Source organism: Nannospalax galili, unplaced genomic scaffold, assembly GCF_000622305.1.
Source record: "Nannospalax galili isolate Female #2095 unplaced genomic scaffold, S.galili_v1.0 scaffold960, whole genome shotgun sequence".
Lineage (NCBI taxonomy): Eukaryota > Metazoa > Chordata > Mammalia > Rodentia > Spalacidae > Nannospalax > Nannospalax galili.
Genome location: NW_008348313.1, coordinates 2933464 through 2956169, shown reverse-complemented (window position 1 = coordinate 2956169; position 22706 = coordinate 2933464). Strand labels below are relative to the sequence as shown.

The 22706-nt window shown below is 46.9% G+C and overlaps 1 protein-coding gene across 1 annotated transcript; it reads left to right on the top strand.

The window, feature by feature from the left end:
• The first annotated feature begins 4683 nt into the window (after positions 1-4683).
• On the top strand, positions 4684-22352 carry LOC103743726 (zinc finger protein 2 homolog). Its single transcript, XM_029569325.1, is given in 6 exon segments — positions 4684-4782; positions 9329-9539; positions 12255-12398; positions 12638-12733; positions 19784-20743; positions 20746-22352. Coding segments are annotated over 4 exon segments (2076 nt in total). The 5' UTR covers positions 4684-4782; positions 9329-9539; positions 12255-12259; the 3' UTR covers positions 21627-22352.
• Positions 22353-22706: the final 354 nt, after the last annotated feature.

Below are 22706 nucleotides of genomic sequence, written 5' to 3'. Positions count from 1 at the left end.
CCCAGGGGATCTGACAGCCTCCTCTGACCTCTTCAGGCATTGCGCGACACATGGGTACACTTACCTACATGCAGGCAATACACACATACATAAAATAAAAATAAAATTTAAAAAAAAAGTAACACATACACAAAATACATAAAAAATAAAAAACATAAAATACAAATTTAAAAAAATTTAAATGACCAGTAAGTGAATGAAACTTGACATCCCTCATTTTTACATGAATGTCTTTCAGAACTGTCCTACTCTGGCATACCAACCATAGGTGACATTCTTTTTAAAATGAAAGCAGTAACACTGGTAAAGTACGGAGTGTGTGGAACTCCTGTTTGGTTTCCTGCAGCCAGGAATGTACTGTGGATGCTCATCTCCACCCAGACTGCCGTCAGCCTCGGTATCCATCAGTTCACCAACAGATGAGCAAAGTGAACTATGCAAACAAGATGGTATTTACATTGAAAGGGGAGTGATGCCCTGGTGTATGCCTCCAGGATGAATCCCCAAAACAACATTAAATGATTGTAGACAGACATAAAAATGGACATTTTCTCTTCTGTGCAGTCTTGAAGAAGAAACCTATCAAGACCTCACCAGATATGCTTTCTAAAAAGATTGGATGTGGACTGACAGCACCATGGGGGCAGGTTTTCCCTCTGGGATGATGAAAATCTTTGGGAATCATGGTGGCTGTGGTTGTGTGGTGGTGGTTAGTGGTGAACTCCACGTATGGATTTATTTGAATTAAAATATGTGAATATAAGTATTAAAAAGCAAAGGATTACAGTTTTAGTGTTCTGCTGATGAAGGCTGAAGAATCCCCCTGGGCTGGGCTGTGTTTCAGTGCTCACCCCCCCGCCCCCCATGCACTAAAAGGGAGAACAACCCAAAAGGTATTTCCTCACACTTAATAGGTGGAAACTCACCCTCTTCTCTCACCATCAAGAGTGGACCATTATCCCCCATCATGAAGAACCACTTAGATTCTCAAAATTAGGAAAACATATGATCTAGCTACATTTTGTATTTAGGAATTCATCTTAAAAACTCACATATTTGATACAGCTACAAGGTAATTCACTGCACATGTCTATTGGGAGAAAGATATCAGGGCCCTGGCTGCCCAGTGGTCGATTACCACAGCATCAGAGCCCATCCCTGTACCCACCCTGCCCTGTTGCTTACATCATCCCATGTCACCTTTGACCCTCAGATGGGGAAATGCAGGCTCAAGGCAGCCTGTGTGGGACCTGGTCACTTCTGGGGAGGAGGTTGAACTACTGCAGACACTACTGTTGCTCTGGTTGTGTCTCATTACACAAGCACTTAAACTATTGGGAGGATAAAGATCTGAAAATGGAGGCTGATCCGGAGACAGGTCAGAAAGGCCTGATACTCTCAGTTCTTACGTGGATGGTGCCTTGCGCCTGTGGTGGCTCTTTCTGCCAGGTAGAGTCCAGGGTAGCAGGAAGAAGACAAATGCTCTACACAGATCCTCTGATATAGTCATGGAGGTTGGCACTGTCAGCTGAAATCTTGAATTCTGACACAGGGGCCCTGTGGGGAGATAAGAGCCAGCTCAGCTGTGTCCCCTTGCCTGCTTACCTGCCCTCAGCAGAGGCGGTGACAGCACCCACAACATCAGATTCTTGGCTTCCACTGAAAGAGCACAGAAATGGAAGTTCCTTATGTAGGGGATGGGGTGGGGTGAAAGGGCCAGTCTATGTTGTCACAGGACTCAAAAGTCCTGGAAGTCAGAAATTACACCACAGAGCCCAGCAACCACAGGAGAGAAACTGCCTGCTCATGCAGCCGGTGTTGTTAAGACCTTTGGAGAACAAACAGTACTGCTTTACACAGAGCTGTGTTAGAGTCACAATCAGCAAGGGAGGCTGATCCTCAGCTACCGTCCCTCTGAACAGGCCTATGTGGGGAGCATGGTCTCTAGGACAGGGACGGGGTAATTATGTTTTCTGGAAGGGCACATGATGCAGTAGAGGAGGCAGAGAGTTCTCAGCCTGGTGACGTCCAAGCTGAGCCAGCAGAAGGAACCCTACAGGATTGAGGACAGGCCACGGGGTGGACAGATGAGATGAGAGGCAAGAGCATTCCAGACTGCCAAGCTGGGTCAAAGCCAAGAACACAATATACAGCAGAGAAAAAAATGTGTCAGTCTCTCCACACTCTATAGCCTGGTGGGACAGTCAGACATTAAAGACAAATATAACTAAGCAGAAAAAAGGATCAGAAAATGTGTAGCATGTCAGTGTGGGCAAGAAAGTGAAGTGTGATTTATCAAGAACAACACAGTGAACAGTTTTGCACAATGGGATGTGATTTCATGAGTGTGGTCAGCACAGGCCAACAGGTAATGAAAATTAGGTCCACACTCCCAGGGCAGCTTCTGTAGCTACTAACCGGTTCAGTCCCATCAAGTGCAAAGAGGGAAACACAGTATTTCCTCCTGATTGACAGTGGTGGCCCGTCAACTGTAAAAGGCAAGTGCTCCCTTCGGTGGGAGAGATGGCTCAGCAGTTAAGAGTAGTGGTTGCTCTTGCAGAGGGCCTGGGTTGCTCTTGCAGAGGACCTGGGTTCGATTCCCAGCACCCACCTGGTGGGTAATAATCCTCTGCAACTCCAGTTCCAGGGCATCCAACGCCTTCTGACCTCCTTGACCACTGAACAACGGGGGCACTTACCTACTTGTAGGCAATATACTCATACACATAAATAAAAATACTAAATAATTTTAGTACTTAGAAAGAGGTTAAGTCCTCTTTCCTAGTTAGCTTTAACTGTCAACTTGATACAGCCTAGAGTCACTCAAGGAGTTTCAATTGAGGAAATTCCAAATCAGATTGGCCAGTGGGCATGTCTGTGAGGGCTTGTCTTTATTAATCAAGAAGAGGGCCTAGCCCACTCTGGGTGACACCATTCCCTGGGCAAGTGGCCCTAGGCTGTACAAAGCTAGCTAGGCATAGTTCTGCCAGTGAGCAGAATGTGTCCATATTTCAGCTTCAGGTTCCTCAGTGAGTTCCTGCTCCAACTATCCTCAGTGACGGACTACAGCTTGTGAGCCAAATTAAACCCTTCCTGCCCCCAAGTTGCTTTTGGTCATGGTTTATCACAGCAACAGAAGGGGAACTAGAACTTGCTCCCACTCTGCAGTGGACTCCCCATTCCATGGCTCATGGACAGTGTTTGACTCTGCAAGAGTGCTGTCATGAGTGAAACTGACTTTGCCTTAAATCTTTTATGTGGTTTTATTATAATTTTGACTTTGAGAAAAATGGCTGAGCCAAGTCTTCTAGAACTCCCAAAGCTGTACTTTTGGTCCTAAAACTCTGCTCACAAGAGCCTCACTCCTATAGTCTGTTCTCAATGGGAAGATCAAAACCATACAGGAACAGGGTAAGGAGGCACTTGCCTGTAATCCCCACACTTGGGAGGTTGAGGTAGGAGGATCACTGTTGGGAGCTATTAATCCATTATGTACATTGAGCTGTGGCAGGATTGTTTACTGAGTTTGTGTTTTGCACACCAGTACCTAATCTGCCAAGTCAGGAGGAATGTGTTTATTTGGTGGAGCTCACAACAAGTATTTGACTGCTCCTGACCCTCAGATACAGGTGGGAAAAAACAGCTGTTGAAATTAATTGAGTTAAGCAAACAGTGGCTATCTCTGATGTTCTTCTGTATAAAAAGGTGGAGCTAAAATAAACAGGGCTGCAGTCTCTACTGACAGTTCTCCCAAGTATCTTTTCTGTCTCTTGTTTTTTCTTTCAACCCTCACTCCCCCTTTCAGGTATTATCCGTCTTGGCCAGCTGGCACCGGCAGATCACTACAAAATCAAGGCCATCCTGGTCTACACAGAGACCTCCAGGCCAGTCTGGACTAGTCAACCTTGGAGATACCTCACACGATTACATCGCTTATTCTCATATTCTCCATTTGAAGTCCATGGGCGTTCATTCTACAGCACTGGGAGTTTTCAGGGAACTTTTTCATTCACATGATTCATTCCAGACCCTCACCTTTAATGCTCCCTGTTCTACACTTCATTTTTTGCAACAATCCCACTTAGTTTTCAATTCAGTGTAAAAGAACCCCAGTTCCTGCCAAAATACAGAGAAAAGGTATTTTTTAGGAATAAGTAATGTCCCCATCTCTTAGAAATAAGACCCTGTGGTGGTGCATGCCTTTATTCCCAGCACTTGGGAGGCAGAGGCAGGAGGATCTCTGTGAGTTTGAGGCCAGCCTGGTCTATAGTGAGTTCCAGGCCAGCTGGGGTTACAAGGAGACCCTGTCTCAAAAAGACATAAAGAAAAAGAAATACAGGTACAGACAAGTAGTAAATACACCCCCTGCCAATGTGAGCCAGCCTGGGACTTTTACTCTGATATCCCACTTGCCTTCCCCAGCTGTTCGGAACTGACATAGAAACTGACATAGAAAGTGGCTTGCAGGCAGCGCCAGGGCAGTTTCTCAAAGTACAAACCCAGCTCATCAGCCATGATTAGTACTGGCAGGTACAACCTCGTGAGTGGCTGTGAGCATGCGCATCGCCGTCCTGGTTGGGGGGCGGGGGGGGGGGAAGGCTGAAGAAACCATAATTCCTAGTAACCGGAAGTGACCCAAGGCGTCATATCTACTTAGGTCTCAGGTCACCGGATTCAGTTTGCGTTGCTGAGATCCTGTAGGAGTTTGGATTCTGAACTCTGGGGCTTCTCGGCTTCCGTAGCCTGAAGATCCCGCCGCCCGGCAACGGGCCGCAGCGTGCGGTGAGTGGAGGCGCCGGGAGGATGCTGGGAGGTGATGGGGGTTTGTGCTGAGTGACAGGTCCAGATGCCCATCTGTGGCTGCTGCTGGGACGCTAAGGATGGAGCCCGCAGCCTGCAGGCCTGGGGGTAGGGGTGTCTGTGGGCGACTGCATGGCTTTCTGGCTAGGTAGTGTTTAAGCAGTCCTCGGCTGTAAGGCCTGACCCTGGGTCCGAACACCAGTCAGCCTGCCTGAATAGAAAATGGGGAAGTGAAGTGATTTGCATTTTGACCCAAATGCAGCATCCTCAGGCTCTTGGGATATAAGTCTTTGCGCTGGTGGTGGGGACCCGGGCTTCTGTCCATTTCCTTTCCCCATATTCCCTGCAGGAAATTGAAGCTGAAAAAGAAAAATGTTTAAAAACTTAATTCCCAAAGCGAATTTATATGAATATTGGGGTCCTTTGCAGGAGCACCGGTGACCGGTGCTGGCCTCTCCATTGACCCTACTGACGCGGTGAAGATGTGTGATTGGCCCATGAGCACAATGGTGCTGTAGAAAAGGGGGGTTTAGGGAGAAGTGGGGGATTCTGCAACCCCAACTGGCTAGGGTTGGCCACTGTGTAACAGGCCTGATGGGTTGACTGGGAGATTACGTCTCACCCAACACACTGGACAGAAGAGAGGATGTACCCAGTGCCCCACGTGGGCTTCCTGCGCTGAGCTGACTGGAGACGTGGGTCGCACAGGTGAAACGTTATGTAAATAGATTAGTCCTGTGGGGTGGGGTGGGGTGACTCCCTCCTGTAATCCAACTCTCAGGAGGCGGAGGCTGGAGGATCACTGCAAGTTGGAGGTCTGCAGGGAAGTGAGAAGGAAAGTCTGAGCCAAAGTAAGGGAGAAAGACCGAATGCTCTTTCTTTTTTCTAGAAGCAGCTTCTGTGTGTTTCATTTTTTATTTATTTGAAGGCAAATGGATATGTCGACTTATGCAAATGTCAAGTCTCCTGGGTTGCCAGAGGCTAACCTTGGGGTTTGGGGGTGGGGTGGTGGAAACAGAATCTGTTGCCCCAGCTGACCTGGAACTCACTATGTAAACCAGGCTGGCCTTGAACTCCCTGAGATTCAACTGCCTCTGTGTCCTGAGTGCTGGGATTAAAGGCATGTGCCGCCACACCCAGCCTTTATATATTTTTAAAATATTTATTATTTTTATTATCTTATGTATATGTATGTAAGTGCTTGTGGAGGTCAGAAGAGGGTGTCAGATCCCCTGGAACTGGAGTTGCAGCGTTGATAGCCACCCTGTGGGTGCTGGGAGCTGAACCCGGGTCCTCTAAAAGAGCAGCCAGTCCTATAACCGCTGAGGCATCTCTCCAGCCCATTTCATTCCCTGCCTGGCCTGAAACTCCATTTATAAATCAGGCTGGGTTTAAGTTTCCCCAATCCTTTCTGCCTCCACCTCCAGGGTACTGGGATTATAGGCCTGCAACATGTGGACTGAAGTTCCCAGAAGAAAAAAAAAAAAAAAAAGGCAAGCCCCACCTACTTTAAAGATTCTTGGTTTTTTTGTTGTTGTTGTTGTTTTTTGTTTGTTTTGTTTTTTGTGGCTGGGCAAAGCCACAAGTGTGCCTGTGCATGAGGTGCCACGCTCCAGCCTAAAGATTCTTTAAGAAGCTGGACAGATGACTTAGTGTTCAGGAGCACTGGCTGCTCCTCAGAGGACCCAGGTTTGATTCCCAGCACCCACATGATAGCTAACAACCTTTTTTAACTCCAGTTCCCAAGGGTCTGACACCCTTTTATGGCTTCACAGGCATTACAGGTGCACTAATATACATGAAGGCAAAACACTCATAACTTCTGTGATGCAGAGAACTCATATGTGCAGTTCTTGACTGTCTTGGCACCCTTGGTAGCCATTCCCAACCCTGTGTTTCCCCTAACAACTACTCCTGTGACTATTAGGTAAATCCCTCTGAAATATACTCACAGACCACTTCCTAGCTTCCAACAAACAGTATCTGAGTGTCATCAAATACTCTCTGAAACCTATAACAGATTGCCCTGCATTGGCTTAACCAGACTTCCTGGTGTTCCAGTGACTTATTTTATTTTTTGGTCAGTATGGGTGTGGGTGCTCATCTGTGTGCATGAGTACACATGAAAGCAAGAGGTTGATGTCAGTTGTCTTCCTGAAATCCTCTCTGTTGTGTATATTATTTTTATTTTATGTGTATGAGTGTATTGCCTGCATGTTTGTAAGTGCACCTGTGTCATGCAATGCCCTCAGAGGTCAAAAAGGGCATCAGATTCCCCTGGAAATGGAGTTATGGATGGTTTTGGGAATTGAACCTGGGTCATCTGCAAGAGCAACCAGGGCTCTTAACTGCTGAGCCAGCTCTCCAGCCCCTCCACCTTAGTTTTTGAGACTGGGTCTCACTGAACCTGAAGCTTCCCAATTTGATAGATTGGCTGGCTGGCAAGACCAGAAAGTCTCGTGTATCCACCTCCCCAGTGCTTCTGTTATGGCAGGTGCACAGGGTTGTGTCCAGAATTTTTGTCTTTTTTTTTTTTTTTTGGTCTTGTTTTTGAGACAGGGTCTCCTTGTAGCCCCAGCTGTCCTAGAACTCACTATGTAGACCAGGCTGGCCTCGAACTCACAACGATCCGCCTGCCTCTGCCTCCCAAGTGCTGGGATTAAAGGCGTGCACCATCACACCTGGCTTTTTTTGTCTTTTTAAGACAGGGTCTCCCTATAGTCCCAGCTGGCTTGGAACTCAGTATGGAGACCAGTCTAACCTTGAACTCACAACAGATCTGCCTGCACCATCACACCTGGCTCCAATGTATTTTTAAGATTTATTTTAGTTTATACCTGGGGAAATGGCTTAGTGGTTAAGATCTTAGTTTTAATCATGTCTGTGTGGGGTTATGTGCATGTGAGATCAGTGACTCCTGAAGACCGGAAGAAGGCATTGGATTCCCCTGGAATGGAGTTCCAGGTGGTTGTGAGCAGCCCGAAGTGGGTGCTGGGAACTGGAATCTGGTCCTCTGTGAGAGCAGTCAGCACTTGTCATTGCTGAGCCATCTCTCCAATCCAGAAGGAAGGAAGGAAGGAAGGAGGGGCTTACACAAGAGGTCCAGGTCCTGGTGGGTGTCTGCAGCTTTCCCTGTTCTGGGGAATTTGTGTCCCAGTCAGTGAATTTAAGTTACATGTCTGAAGAGACTATGTATGGAGACCCAATCAGTAAGAAGCAGAAGTGTCTAGAAGCTCCCACCTGGACTGTGAACCAGCTCTCACCCTTCTTACGTCCCTGAAGACAGTAGGAAATGGGAAGGTTGTTTCTGGATGTTCACAACATGATGGACCATGTAAAATAGCAGGAACAGTGTGTCATTTTGTATGAGGCAAAGGTAGACTGACCTGCTCTTCCATTTGGTAACTTCGAGTAAAATTATGGGAAGGGAACAGCACAGGTCTTATTTACCAGCACTTTACAAAATCAAGTAGATTAATACCTATGACCCACAGCTAAAGAGACTCCATGAACATTAAGCTGATAGCTAACAGACTTAATTGTATGTATTACCTGACAGGCAGGTGCTGAGGGCTCGATGACCCTCATTCTGCATCAGATCCCCAATGCCTATGAACCATACCTACAACTTCACCTTGCATACTTCATTGTACTTAACATCCTACAGAGACTCAGGTCTGCTGGTGAATGGATGGAATGAGTGAAGGCACAGGACTCAACCTCAGGTGGGGAGGAGTGAGTTTAATTCTTTAGCAGTGCTTTTTTATACTCTCAGAACTACAGTTACAAGCTTGATGTTTGTGCCAGGATACATGAGAGAATTAGTTTCACAGAGAATAAAGCACATTCTACAGGTTTACATTTAAAGTTAGTCAGTAGGCTGCAAAGAGTATATCAGTTTCTTACACAGTCTATAGATTTTAACAATTTCCAGGAAGGACAGTCACTTATTGATTATGTCTAACATTAAATAGACATCCTATGTGTTGCAGTACCATGACTTAGACTTATGTTTTTCTCTGATCCATGACTAAGGCAGTGTTCCACTGAGCCCAACATTCTTGTTTTCAAGAAATGTCCAGACCTCATCCCTGAGAGTTCTTAATCTCTTCCTGCTGTTCTCCTTCAATATCTTTCTCTTCTCACAGTTCAAAGTGAGAGAAGGAGGGCTGGAGAGATGGCTCAGTGGTTAGAGCACCGGCTGCTCTTGCAGAGGATTGGTGTTCGGTTCCCAGCACCAATAGTGGCTGACAGTTCATAACTTGAGTTCCAGGAGCTCCATCACCCTCTTCTGGCCTCCATGAGTATTGCACACAAGTGGTACACTTACATGTAAGTAGAGCACTCAGACATGTAAAATAAAATTTAAGAAGATAGGAGGAACTATTTGGAGTTTCTGGGATTTATCTTTTCTGCAACTTCTACATAATGACCTCCAGGTATGACCTTCAGAAACGTCATGGGCAAATGACAGACATGGTCATTGACTTACAGGGCTTTCCTTTCTGTTCTCTGACCCTTGGATCAGGCCAAATCCTTCGTCCAGCAGATTTCCCTCCATGTGACAGCTGGGCTTCCCGGAAGCTCTACTTGGTGCCTCCCCGTGCTTACCTCCTTTCCAGTCCTGAGGGAATCAGGGAGGACCAAGTGTAGAAGCCTCAGAGGACCCGCCTGCTGACGTGAATTCCTGCCGGAAGCCCCAGAGACCAGGAGCTGCAGAGCGACACTGGTCCTGTGAGGTGAGGAGAGGTGCCCGGAGTTCCATTCCTTGAGTGCAGACACTGCAAGCTGCAGGATCTGGGCTCCCGGTCCTGAGATGGCCTTGATCCCCCAGGGAGAGTGGACCAGAGGGGGCCCCATCTCCCTCAGTGATTTATGATGTGCTCTTTTCTTGCCTCATGGGATCAGATGCATCCCTCTGTCATTGACTTCTTGGGAGGCTAGATAGAGAGGGAAGGATAAGTCAAAGGAGCAAATACATCCAGCCCAGGCTGGCCAACCAATGAGATGATTTCGGCTTGCTTATGAGAGCTGGGTGACTCAGGCATCTGGATTACAGACACACTCTCTCTCGCCTGCAACCCACCACTAAGCCTGGCTTAGGACTCATACCTTGAAGCAGGCACAAGAAGTAGAGAGACACAGGCTAGAAATGGGCAAGGTGTCCAACCCTGTTTAGCTTCCGAGATCAGACGAGATCGGATGTGTTCAGGGTGGTATGGCCGTAGACAAGCCATATGCTCTCAAAACCCACCCTCATGAAGTGCTTCCTTCAACAAGGCCACACTTCCTAAAGGTTCCTGGATTCTCCCCACATAGCACCACCAACTGGGGACAAAGAGTTGGACTACTTGGAGCCCGTAGGAGACATTCTCCTGCCAGGTGCAGGATCGTGTCTGGTCCTTTCTCTCCTGTGATGTTAAATGTGATCTTCACTCATTCTTTTCTGGAACAGGATGTTCTCCACATCCCACTTTAGACATCTCATGTCCAGTTTAAGCTGCTCTACACCAAGTAGTATGGCAAATGCTCCCTAATTTGCCCTTATTATTTTTATTTTATGTGTACGCATGTATTGCCTGCATGTAGGTAAGTGCACCCATGTCGTGCAATGCCCGAGAAGGTCAGAAGAGGCTGTCAGGTCCCCTGGGACTGGAGTTACGGACAGTTGTTAGCGGGGTGCTGGGATTCGAATCGGGGCCTCCTGCAAGAATAACCAGTGTTCTTAACTGCTGAGCCATCTCGCCAGCCCCACTTTGTGTATAATTCTAAGGTGTTCTTTTTCAGTCCTGCACTTGGGTCTTTATGTTTCCTGTTTTGCAATTCTCTTAATTTCTGTAAGAGTAGAATTCACAAGGCTGGTGAGATAACTTAGCAGGTAAAAGTACTTAGGCCAAGCCTGGTGACCTGTGTTTGATCCCTGGGACCAAAATGTTGGAAGGAGAGAACCAGTTCATACACACACACACACACACACACACACACACAGAGTTAAATGAATAAATAAGAATTCATTTTCCAAAAATGCAGAAGTTCTTATAATGTTGAACCAGGGACCCAACACAACTACAGACAGGCATAATGTCGCTTAATAACTGTTATGCTGCTTAATCTTTTTACATGTATGAAACTATTATATTTACGAAAATGAAGCAGAGAATGTGGCAGTTGACGCACACGCACTTCACATCTTCAACAGTGAAGGGTGTCCCAACTCCACAGAGCTGCAGAATAGCATTAGCCTCAACAACATGCATACGGGTTACCACAGAAAATAGGTTCCAGGATAAAGCAGTTACATCCTTTGGAGCCCATCTTGTATCTGAATTATGTGACTTTTCTTCCAACTTGTGGTCTTAAACTTCTGTTTTACAAAATCCAGAATGTAAATACTGGGGAAAAAAATCAATGTAGCAGAGGTTATACTAAGTGAGTGTAACATCCAAAGCTATAACCACAATGAAGGAAGGAGAGCCGGGACATCAAAACTGTAAAACAGGCTGGGGACGGTGGTGCGCACCTTTGATCCCAGTACTTGGGAGGCAGAGGAAGGTGGGGCTCTGTGAGTGCGACGCCAAGCCAAGCCTATATAGTGACTTGCAGGCCAGCCAAGGATACTGAGTGAGACCCTGTCTCAAACGAAACAAAACAAAAAACTGAAACTTGCTGGAACCGGTCTTACATGGTGTCAGGTAATACCCGCAGTTATTCTCACATGGGTTTCCTCCGTTCCTGTAGCATGCCCTTTGCCCCAGTGCACTGTCAAACTCCTCAAAACCAGGATGTAAGTGCATGCCCTGACAGCTCCAGCCGCGCTAGGGCAACCTGCAGAGCTTGTCAGTCTCCAGTGACCAGTGAGTGAAAGGAGACAAAGTCCACAGGGGCACGGGAAGGAGAGTCAGGGTGCTGCCTCAGCCGGCCCTGCTCGCTAGCATCCTGGAGTCACTGGGGAAGGCTCCGAGCACTGGACTGTGCTCTGCCCTACCCTGGCCTCTGGAGTTGTGGCCGGAAGCTGCTCATACTTCATCTCCACCAGGCAGTCATCCTCACAATCAAGACTTTTGTCCTCTATAAATTTTTAAATGTTTTAATTTTTAGAAATACTTTCAATTTTACTTCCTCAGATTGCTCTGGACCAGTCACTATCTTTCATTTCCTGCTGCTTCTTGGCTGAAGCTGCTTGGGGCTCTTCTGCAGACCTGGTGCTCCCTCCTCAGAGACCAGTGGGCAGAAGACCAATTACTGCCTCTACTGCTAACCCATTTCTGTCCTACTTGAGAATAAAAAATGTCAGTGATAGTAGTTGTCAGGATATTTTTATGTACTTTATTTGCCAAAATACAATGTGAAATAGGTATTTTGTGGGACATTTCATGATGCATACTGGGCCAAAATCACTAAAAACACATCCTTGCATGTAATGCCCTATTGGTCAGTGCTAATTCACAGTGAAGTGGGTATGTTGTTACAGAGGTTGGTGTCATTTGAGGATGTGACTGTGGACTTCACCCAGGAGGAGTGGCAGCGCCTGGACCCCGCCCAGAGACGCTTGTACCAGGACGTGATGCTGGAGATCTACAGCCACCTCTTGTCAGTGGGTGAGCACAGCTGGCTGGGGACGGAGGAGGGGCCTTATTTCCCATGGTGAAATATTGGAACTAGTCCATGACTTTTTATTTGTTTTGTCCTGATGTGTCCCTCCTTTGGGGCACCTGCAAGTACTACTTTGTGTCCAGTAGATAATGTTGACTTTTACAGTTAGCCAGAACAAAGTTCATCGGTTACCCTCTAACACATAAGAAGCTGCACAGACTCTGGGTGTCCTTCCAATTCACAGGGTATGCCAGGCCACAGGTCATCGTCAGGATGGAAAAAGTAAAGGAGGCACAGGTGGGAGAGGTCGCATTCCCACATCAGAGGTGTCAGTGTGAAGGTGAGTGACTGGTACCAGGTGCAGGCAGATCGTTAGGGGTGTCATCAGCCTGCTTGTTTACCATCCGCTCAGAGGTGCACACCAAGGTGCCTCCCACTCCCAGTTTTCACAGTAAGTGTGCAGTAGAGGGCAGGGTAAGACTTCCTCAAAGGTGGATTCTGGGTAATAGAGACTTCATCATGCAGATATATCCCAGGTGACTGATTCATCCACATCCTCTAATGGTCTATAAAAATTCGTAGTACAAGCCACACATGGTGTCACATGCCTTTAATTCCAGCACTTGGGAGGCAGAGGCAGGCGGATCTCTGTGAGTTCAAGGCCAGCCTGGTCTACATAGTGAGTTCCAGGTCAGCTGGGGCTACAGGGAGACCCTGCTTCAAAAAGAAGAAGAAGAAAAAAAAAAGATTCCCAGTGCCTTGTGCAGGTGTGCATGGTTCATGTCTGTGCTTTACATCTTGTTTGTCAGTGCTCAGCACTAGCCAGGTGGGTTGCCCTGTTGCCCATAGTATGTAAAAGAGCTGCTTCCTTGTTCTAACATATATCATTTACGTGAGTGGAGCATTTCTACATGTGGCCTGGCTCCTCTGTGCTTGTTGTGTTGCTTTACCATTCTGTGGCCTGCAGTTTTTCTGCTCTGCTCTCCCCATTCGTTCATAATTGTTGGGGACCCCTGCTGTGTAAAGTAGTAGTTTCTCCATGTCTGGATGGCCTATGGGCTCAGTCTTAAATGCAGAGACTCCTTTTAACAGCAGTATGTCTTTCCTAGCATTTTTTCCTGACTCACCTTTTGAAGTGACCGCCACAGATGCCCTACCGTAAACATGGCCTCTGGCTCTGGAAATGCCATGCTTTCCTGTGTGATTTTTCTGGCAGTCTAGCAGCGAGGCAGGAGTTCACTTCCATATGTAAATAGGGTGTCTCACAAAGTGCCTATCAGCTAAAGCTTTTACCACTACCTCCACAGTATAAAGTTCCCTGGTTTTCCCTCAATATTTGGAGCTGGAAGTGGAGCTGGAGCTAGGAACTAGAGCTGGGACACTGAGACTTGGAATAAAGAGCTGTAACGGAAAGCTGAATCCTGTGTCTCCCTGCCTGCATTCCAGTCTCCCCAGGGGTGTGGTATTCCCCCGTCATTGACTCACGGACACCCAGCTTTAGCCGCCCCGCACTTTCCCGTGTGATCCAGCGGCTGGTGGATTTCGCATCTTGAGGAAAGTGCACGGGTGAAATTAGGGCGGGACCCGGCCGGGCAAAAGCCCCGGCAGCAGGGACTTTCAGCACTGCAGCGGCGGACAGTGACATGGGACGCGGCACGGCGGAGAAGCCCGCGGGACCCGTGCCACGACTCTCCAGGTGCGCGCAGGGGCCCCGAGAGCCCAGCGCGCTCCGCTGGTGGATTTCGCATCTTGAGGAAAGTGCACGGGTGAAATTAGGGCGGGACCCGGCCGGGCAAAAGCCCCGGCAGCAGGGACTTTCAGCACTGCAGCGGCGGACAGTGACATGGGACGCGGCACGGCGGAGAAGCCCGCGGGACCCGTGCCACGACTCTCCAGGTGCGCGCAGGGGCCCCGAGAGCCCAGCGCGCTCCCCATACCTGGCGCCCAACATGGGGCCTCTGAACCTCGTGCCAGCTAGGAGCTGGTGCCCACGGAAATGCAGGATTCGTGAGTATCCCTCCCCCACCAGGAGGGTAATAAAAATCTCTTCTAAATTTCCTACTTTTGTTTCCAGTCTGAAGTCTTCGTGTGAGAACACTAAAGACAGAGGAAGCAACTGAGGTTTCCTGGACAGAGCCACTCCTTGACGTTAACCGAAGGCTCCTCTGCCCCCTAGCGACCTCCGACTGCCTGTACAGGTGTAGACAAAAGACCTCTATCTAGATATCTCTCTAATATCAAAAACCTGGTGACACAACGGCCAGTTAAAAGCCATAGGGCGGCCGCCAGTTCCTCAAATTTGTGGGCAGGCCTGTGCTGGAAGCCAAAATAGAATCCCCTGAAATTTTAATTTCAGGAACGTTCCCTTGGGGACCATCACTTCACCCCACTTTTTCTATCTCAACACTGCTAGGAAAATCCCCAAAGTTCCTTAAAGTCAGCTTCTAAGGCAGATTTCTCTAGTCAGCTCTGTTACCCTGCCCCAGGGCATTCAAACCACAGCTGAAACTGGTTAAGTGAGAATTTAAATTAACAAGCCCCTGCCGAGCACCTGGTAATTCACGATGGCTCACGGCCAGATTTAAAAGTAACACTTTTTTTCTGCAAACCTAGAGGCTTGTGACTTGCCAAGACGCTCCAAGCCCTCTAGGGTCCGACTGCTGTAAAAACATCTTCCCTTCATAATGAGAAATTCAGCATCACGCCAGAGAAAACGCCAAATTCGTTCCCTTAAAACCCTGCTTAAATCTAGAGGACTTAAAATTTCCAAAGAGGAAAGCTTAAAATTTTGGAATGAGGTGTATTGGTTTGCACCCTGGATCTTATCAGCAGACATATCTGATCCTGAGGTCTGGAACTTTCTTGTACATTTGGCCTATAAAAAATGCTAAGAAAGACACACTGCTGTTAAAAGGAGTCTCTGCATTCAAGACTGAGCCCATAGGCCATCCGGACATGGAGAAACTACTACTTTACACAGCAGGGGTCCCCAACACACAATGTTTAAAGTTTCTGTGTGTTTCATACAGAAAATCATCTTCATACTTTACACCCTTCCCTTTGGCACCTCCCATACCCCCACACTGGAGTTCATACATTCTGTCATTTGTGTTAAGGCCTATCATGGAGAGTTAGTGTCTTGAGATGTCCCTCAGTGCAAGTTCATCCACCGGGGTTTAGTCAGCTACTTAGAGTCTCTCCCTTCGACATCAGCTCTTCCTCACCCAGCAGTAGTCAGCTGCCAATGATTCTTTGACTAAGTTTGGAGCCTGCTGTTCATTTCCACAGTTCTGTGCTGGGTTTTTGTCTGCCTAAGTTTGCATGGGTCTTGTGCGTGCTGACACCATTGCTGTAGGTTTATAAGAGAAGGGTCCCAGGCGCCTGTAGGACCATTTCCCTATGGTCGGGTACCTCCTCCCTGGCAATTAGTCTTTCCACCCCCTTTTCTGAAATGGTCCTGGAGCCCTGGGTAGGCGGACCTCAATGTAGGAGCCCTGTCCAAGGACCCACACTCTGCAGACTCTCATTCTGTGTTTTGACCATTTGTGACCTTTTGTGTCCCTTACCCTCTGTTGCATGAGGGAGCTTCATTGTTGAGAGTTGAAAGATACATTAGTGTTCTCTTCATCCCTTGTTCTATGTTCCGTGAGTCTTAGGTGTAGAGGTTGCATCCTAGATGTGCCACTTAGAGTTGGGCAATTCACAGACAATCTGTGTGTGACTAGTGGTGTAACTCTGTAATAATCTCTGTCTGTTGGAAAAGAAGCTGCTTTGATGGGTGGTGACTGAGATACTTGTCTGTAAATTTAAGGATCCATATTTTGCACAGAGTAAGAAATTACATTTGTCTAAGGATATGAGAGCCTTGGGGTTTTCCCTAAGATCTATGACCTCTCCAGCTATGTGTATTTGGCTGGGTTTCCAGTGGTGACGTGAGTTTCCTCCCATTGAGTGGGCTTTAAGTCCAATTAAGTAGTTGCTGATTACCCCCCAAGATAAAAGTGCCACTACTGCACCAATGTTGTAAGCTGTGCTGGTCATTGATGTGGTTTTAGGCCTTGAAGCTGGGGTTGGACCATCGACTGATGTTCTCCCTTAACAGCTTACGTAGTGCTCTCCAAAGCCATGAGGGCCCGCCTCCAGGGGAGGGGGCTTCCATCACTAGTGCTCTTTTCTGTGCTGGACCTTGTTTGTTTCTCCCTAATTGTGGGCCTTCGATGTTATTGTTTTATGTGTTCTTATTGTCATACATTCACTAGGAGATGCGTTAAAGGGCTCTTGGATTCTGAATGTTTGGTGCATATGTATATTCAAATGATTTTTGTATTATTATCTTCAGTCCCTGTACACATAATGTATCTGCTGCTGTATTTAACTACTTGAGGACAGTTCCTATGAAATGGCTCCCTTCCTTGGTTTTGATTTATTTATTTTTATTTTATGTGTATTGTATTCTCTGTACGTATGTAAATACACCCATGTCATGCAGTGCCATAGAGGACAGAAGATTGAATTCCCCTGGAACTGGAGTTACAGACTGTTGTTAGCTGTCATGTGGGTGCTGGGATTTGAACCCAGGTCTTCTGCAAGAACAGCCAGTGCTCTTAACCACTGAGCCATCTTGCCAGCCCCGTCCTTGGTTTTGAAAGGTCAGAAATTGAGATCATCCTCATCCACGTTAGAAAGTTTTTTCATCTGAGTAATTTTGACTTCTCTGTTGGTTCTCAAATGTATTGCTTTAGAATTTCTACTCATTTTTATTTTCCAATATACAATCAATATTCATTTTTTCCTAATTCCCCAAGGATCAGTCCAAACTAACTCCCTGTATTCTTATTTGGGTGTTTCATTCCTAATGAAATTTGTGGATTTCAGTTAGGAATCAGCCAAGATTCTGCTCAACAGATTCTATTATGGCAAGTATTCCTCCGTTCCTGTCTTTTTCATAGATTTTGATGCAAACATGCTGTTATCTAGGGGGAGGGGTTTGTTTGTTTATTTATTTATTTGTGTTTATTTATTTATTTATTTTTGTCTTTTTGAGACAGGGTGTCCTTGTAGCCCCAGCTGTCCTGAAATTCACTATATAGACCTGCAAAGGTCAGAAGAGGGTATCAAATTCCCTGGACTAGAGTTAGGATGATTGCTAGCCTTGATGTGGCTGCTGGGAATAGAACTTGAGTTCTCTGCAAGAGTAGCCAGTGCTCTGCACTCCTGAGCCGTCTCTCCAGCCCCTACATTTCCCATTTAAAGGACCTGAGTTCCCCACTTGTGCTCCGAGCAGCTGTTGTTATATGTTCACTAATGTCTACTGTGTAGGTGCTCCCTGTCCTCAGCGTCTGCTGCATAGGTGCTCCCTGTCCTCCGTGTCTACTGCGTAGGTGGTCCCCATCTTCCGTGTCTACTGAGTAGGTGCTCCCCGTCCTCCGCGTCTACTGCGTAGGTGCTCCCCGTCCTCCGCGTCTGCTGCGTAGGTGCTCCCCGTCCTCCGCATCTGCTGCGTAGGTGCTCCCCGTCCTCAGCATCTGCTGCATAGGTGCTCCCCATCCTCCACGTCTGCTGAGTAGGTGCTCCCTGTGGCTTGTGACCTGTTGATCAGCTTGTCTTCTTCCATACTAGTTTTGTCACTTCAAATTTAACCCTGTAGACACCAACTTCAATAAATACAAATATGTATTTTGAATTTCTAAACAGGCAAAAGGTACTGTTCTGCCCTGTTTTAGAAGCACCAGCCTGCAGCTTGCCAATTCAGCTAGACTCAATACATAGCACACCTCAGAGATCTCCTGTCTTGCCCTCCAAGTACTGGGAAAACAGTCGCACAGCACCGTGCCCAGTTCTTACAAGGAGGCTGAGGATCAAACTTCAGCCCTCGTCCTTAGGGAGCAGGAAGAGATTCTTAGAATCTCTATGAAATAAAAAATTTTAAATATTCCAAATAGATGTTAGGGGATAGAAAGTGTACTATCAGGAGAATTAGCAAAGCCAGGACTGTAAAAGTGCTCTTTAGAAGTAAAGCTCTGAGGGTGTAGGTGTGTAGCTCAGGATAGAATACTTGGTTAGCATACAGGAGGTCTACATTTGATCCCCACCACTCAATGGAGGGTGTGGGGCAAGAAAACATGAAACAGAAACTTAATTAGATGAGAAATGGGCAAAGGACATGAATATGCATTTCTCTGGAGCTACTGGACTCTCCTGTTCTGATTCCTTCTTCAGACTGTGGCTGTCCACCGAGTGTCCTGTAACAGCCTTGGCTGTTTTCTCCCTACGTGGTCTTCTACATCTATGTCACTAGGTGTGCTGGAAGCTTTAGTGTCAACTTGACACACCTGGGAAGAAGGAGCCTCAACTGGGGAATTGCCTCCATTGGACTGGCCTTGGCCATGTCTGTGGGGTACTCTCTTGATGGTTGAGTGATGGGGGAGGCCCAGCCCACTGTGGGTGGTGCCACCCCTTGGCAGGTGGGCCTGTGTTGCATAAGAAAGCAGGCTGAGCAGGGGCCAGAGGAGCAAGCCAGTAAGCAGCATTCCTCCATGGCCTGTGCTCCAGCTCCAGCCTCCAGGTTCCTGCCCTGAGTTCCTACCTTGGGTTCCCTGATGAACTGTGACCTGGGAGGTGTGAGCCAAATAAGCCCTTTCTTCCCCAAGTTGGGCGTTGGTGTTTTGTCACAGCAATGGAGAGACAAACTCGGATGTTAGGTCTCTTAGACAGGTTGAGCTGGTTGTCTTTCACCAGACCAAATCTTCCCACGAATTAGCTAAGCTCTGCTGGTCACTGACTGGAACATTCTGTGCTTCACTTCCTCATTTATAAACTGGGAAGAGTAGGTCTAGATGTCTTAGGGGTGGTTTTGAGTTTATATATCTACTGCGTAGAAAGTACCCTAGCACAGACAAGTGCTGTGCACGTTTGGCAAGTCATTTCCCGGCATTGTTACCATCACCAGCATCATTAACGCCTTTTGTAGTTTCTTTTTTGTGTCAAAGTTCGATGTGACCATCATGGTGAGGAAATCAAAGCAACAGCACCTCGAACCCACTGGTCACTTTTCTTCTGCAGTAAAAAGATGGGAGCAGCTTCACATGCAGAGCTGATGCTCGTCCCTCCTTTTCTCTCAGTCCAGGATTCTGCCCACAAAATGGTGCTGCCCACGTTAAGGATTGTTCTCATCCCAGTTAACCCAGTTAAGAAAAATCCCTCATTGTCCAGCCTAATGTACACAGTCCCTCAATGAGACTTCCTTCCCAGATGATTCCAGCTCCTACCAAATTTCCAATTGAAATCAGCCATCATATGACCCAGCTCAGCTTTCTTTGTGTTCAGACTCAGCTCCATGTGGTCCCTCCCCATCCTGTTCAGTGCCTACTTCATGTCTTTTTCCTCTTAGCAGGGGAATCAGAGATTGATACATCACAGCAACACATCTCTGTGAGGCCTTCATTTCTAAAGGATGTGCCAAGTGAAGTCACAAGACATGATTCATGGTGTTCCACTTTAGAAGAACTGTGGCAGGATGGTGACCCTATAAAGAGAGACCAACAAAACAAGATCCTACCCGTGAGTCGTGGTTCTTCCCTCAGTCAGAAGACACTGATCACAGACAATGGTTATGAATGTGAAGAGCCTGGAGAAGCCACTTGTCTGGGACCCCACCTCATCACTGCACAAAAGGGACCTGTAAGATGTTGCTCATTTGCAAAAAGTGTGAAGCCTAAAGTGAATGGTGGTAATGAACTGGGTACCACAGGCCAGGTTCCCAACACAGTTGGAGCTCATCAGTTCTGCACACAAGGCTCTTCGAATGCTGTGTGCACAGTTCCTAGCAGAGGAGAGAAACCACCCAGAGGTAATCAGTTTGGAACACTTCTCAGCCCTCAGCAAGCACTTACACAGCATAAAATTATTTTCCAAGACAAGCCAGTTGAATATATTGGATATGGGAAGGTCTTCACTGGCAGATCAGCTTTCTGTCGGTATCAAATAACTACGTCTTGGGAGACACCTTTTGTGTCTAACACATGTGGGAAAGCCTTCCTCTTGAACTCAGAGCTGCCATACTGTCCAGGAACTTACGTAGGAGAGAAGCATTTTGAATGTCCTGAATGTCAGGTGTTTAGTTGTACATCCAGCGTACAGGTACACCATGACCTTCACATGAGAGAGAAACCTTATGAATGTCCAGACTGCAAGAAGTCATTCAGTAATGCATCCCAACTGAAGGTACATCATCGAAAACACACAGGTGAGAGACCTTATGTGTGTTCTGACTGTGGGAAGGCCTTCAGCCACAAATCAGTCCTCACCACACATCAGAGAATTCACACTGGGGAAAAGCCTTACACATGCAAGTGCATCATCGAATCCATACCGGTGAGAGACCCTACAAGTGCTGTGACTGTGGGAAATCATTCAGGAGAATATCCCACCTGAAGGTACATCATGGGATTCATACAGGTAAGAGGCCCTATATGTGTTCCGACTGTGGGAAGGCCTTCAGTCATAAGTCAGTCTTCACCACACATCAGAGAATTCACAGCGGAGAAAAGCCTTATCCATGCAGTGACTGTGGGAAGTTGTTTGTTTATGCTTCAGACCTAAAGAAGCATCGTCGATTTCACACAGGGGAGAAGCCTTACAAATGCCACCACTGTGGAAAACTGTTCAGTATTAAATCCCACCTGCAGGTGCATCATTGAATTCACACTGGTGAGAAACCTTACAAGTGCTGTGATTGTGGGAAATCATTCAGTATTAAATCCCATCTAAAGGTGCATCGTCGAATTCACACTGGTGAGAAACCTTACAAATGCTTTGACTGTGGAAAATCATTCAGGAGACAGTCCCATCTAAAGGTGCATCGTCGAATTCACACTGGTGAGAAACCTTATGTGTGTTCTGAATGTGGGAAGGCCTTCAGTGACAAGTCAGTCCTCAGTACACATCAGCGAATTCACACTGGGGAGAAGCCTTACACATGTAGTGACTGTGGGAAAGCCATGGCTTCTAAAACCCATCTCAAAGAGCATCAGCAAATTCACACAGGTGAGAAGCCGTATGTGTGCCATGAATGTGAGAAGGCCTTCAGTAGCAGGTCTTCTTTACACAGACATCATAGAATTCACAGCAGGGAGAAACCTTATGTTTGTCACAAAGGTGGGAAGGGTTTTCTGCAGAATTCACAGTTGACAGCCCATCAGCAAACTCAGTTCAAAGAAACTTTAGAAATGTAACTAAGAAATTACTTTGTGATATATGTCAAAGGAAGGTGCGTCATCAAGGTCACACACACAGAAATGTTATCATTGCTCGACTGAGAAATCTTTTGTCACAGTAGTATATGAAAGTCCTCCTGTGAAGAGACCTTATTGATAGATAAAAAGTAGCCTATGGATGAATCCAGTTGATCAGGAGAAAGCACCAGGACACAGATAAGACTCCATCAGAATAGAGTTTATTAGCAAAAGAATACATGGGACAAATTCCCTTCCAGGTGGGAAGGGGGAGCCTTCTGCTTCCTGCAGAAGGCGGGAAGATATATATATATATTTTTTTTAAGTTGGGTGGAGGGGGGAAGTTAAAACCTGTCCTCTTTAGAGATCAAAGGGGAAGCCTGCTGTGTTGGCCAAACTGGAGAAAAGTCTGCTTCTCTTGACTTCAAAGACCAGGGCGCTTATCAGCTCGGTTCCCTTTTCTCAGGAGCTTGAGAAGTCCTTGAGACCCTGTTGGTGAGGGGGTGGCGCTATCTAAACCTTAACACTTATGTGTGCTGTGAATGTAAGAAGTCCTTTGGAATCATATCAAATTTCAATAGAGCCAAACACTCAGACCAGGTACCGTTTTTATAGACTCCATACACGTATGAAAGGTTTTACCATCAAGTAAGTCAACTCATCCATATTCCTCACTGAAATAGTTTTCTTTCTTTTTTAGTCTTTTTGAGACAGGGTCTCCCTGTAGTCCCAGCTGTCCTGGAACTCGCTATGTAGACCAGGCTGGCCTTGAACTCACAGAGATCCGCCTACCTCTGCCTCCTGAGTGCTGGGATTAAAGGCGTGCGCCACCACACCCGGCCCTGAAATAGTTTTCTTAATTTTCGTGAAAAATAATATTTTGTAACAGTCCTAATTAGGACTGGGGTGATAGCTCAGATGGTAAAGTATTTGCCTTGCAAACTTGATGTAAACATGAATTCTCCAAAACCCCTGTAAAAAGTCCAGTGCGTTTGTTAATGTGTGCTTGTAATACCAGCACTGGGAAGGAGGTGGTAGGAAATCCCCAGGGCTTTCTGGCTAGCCAGCATAGCTTAACTG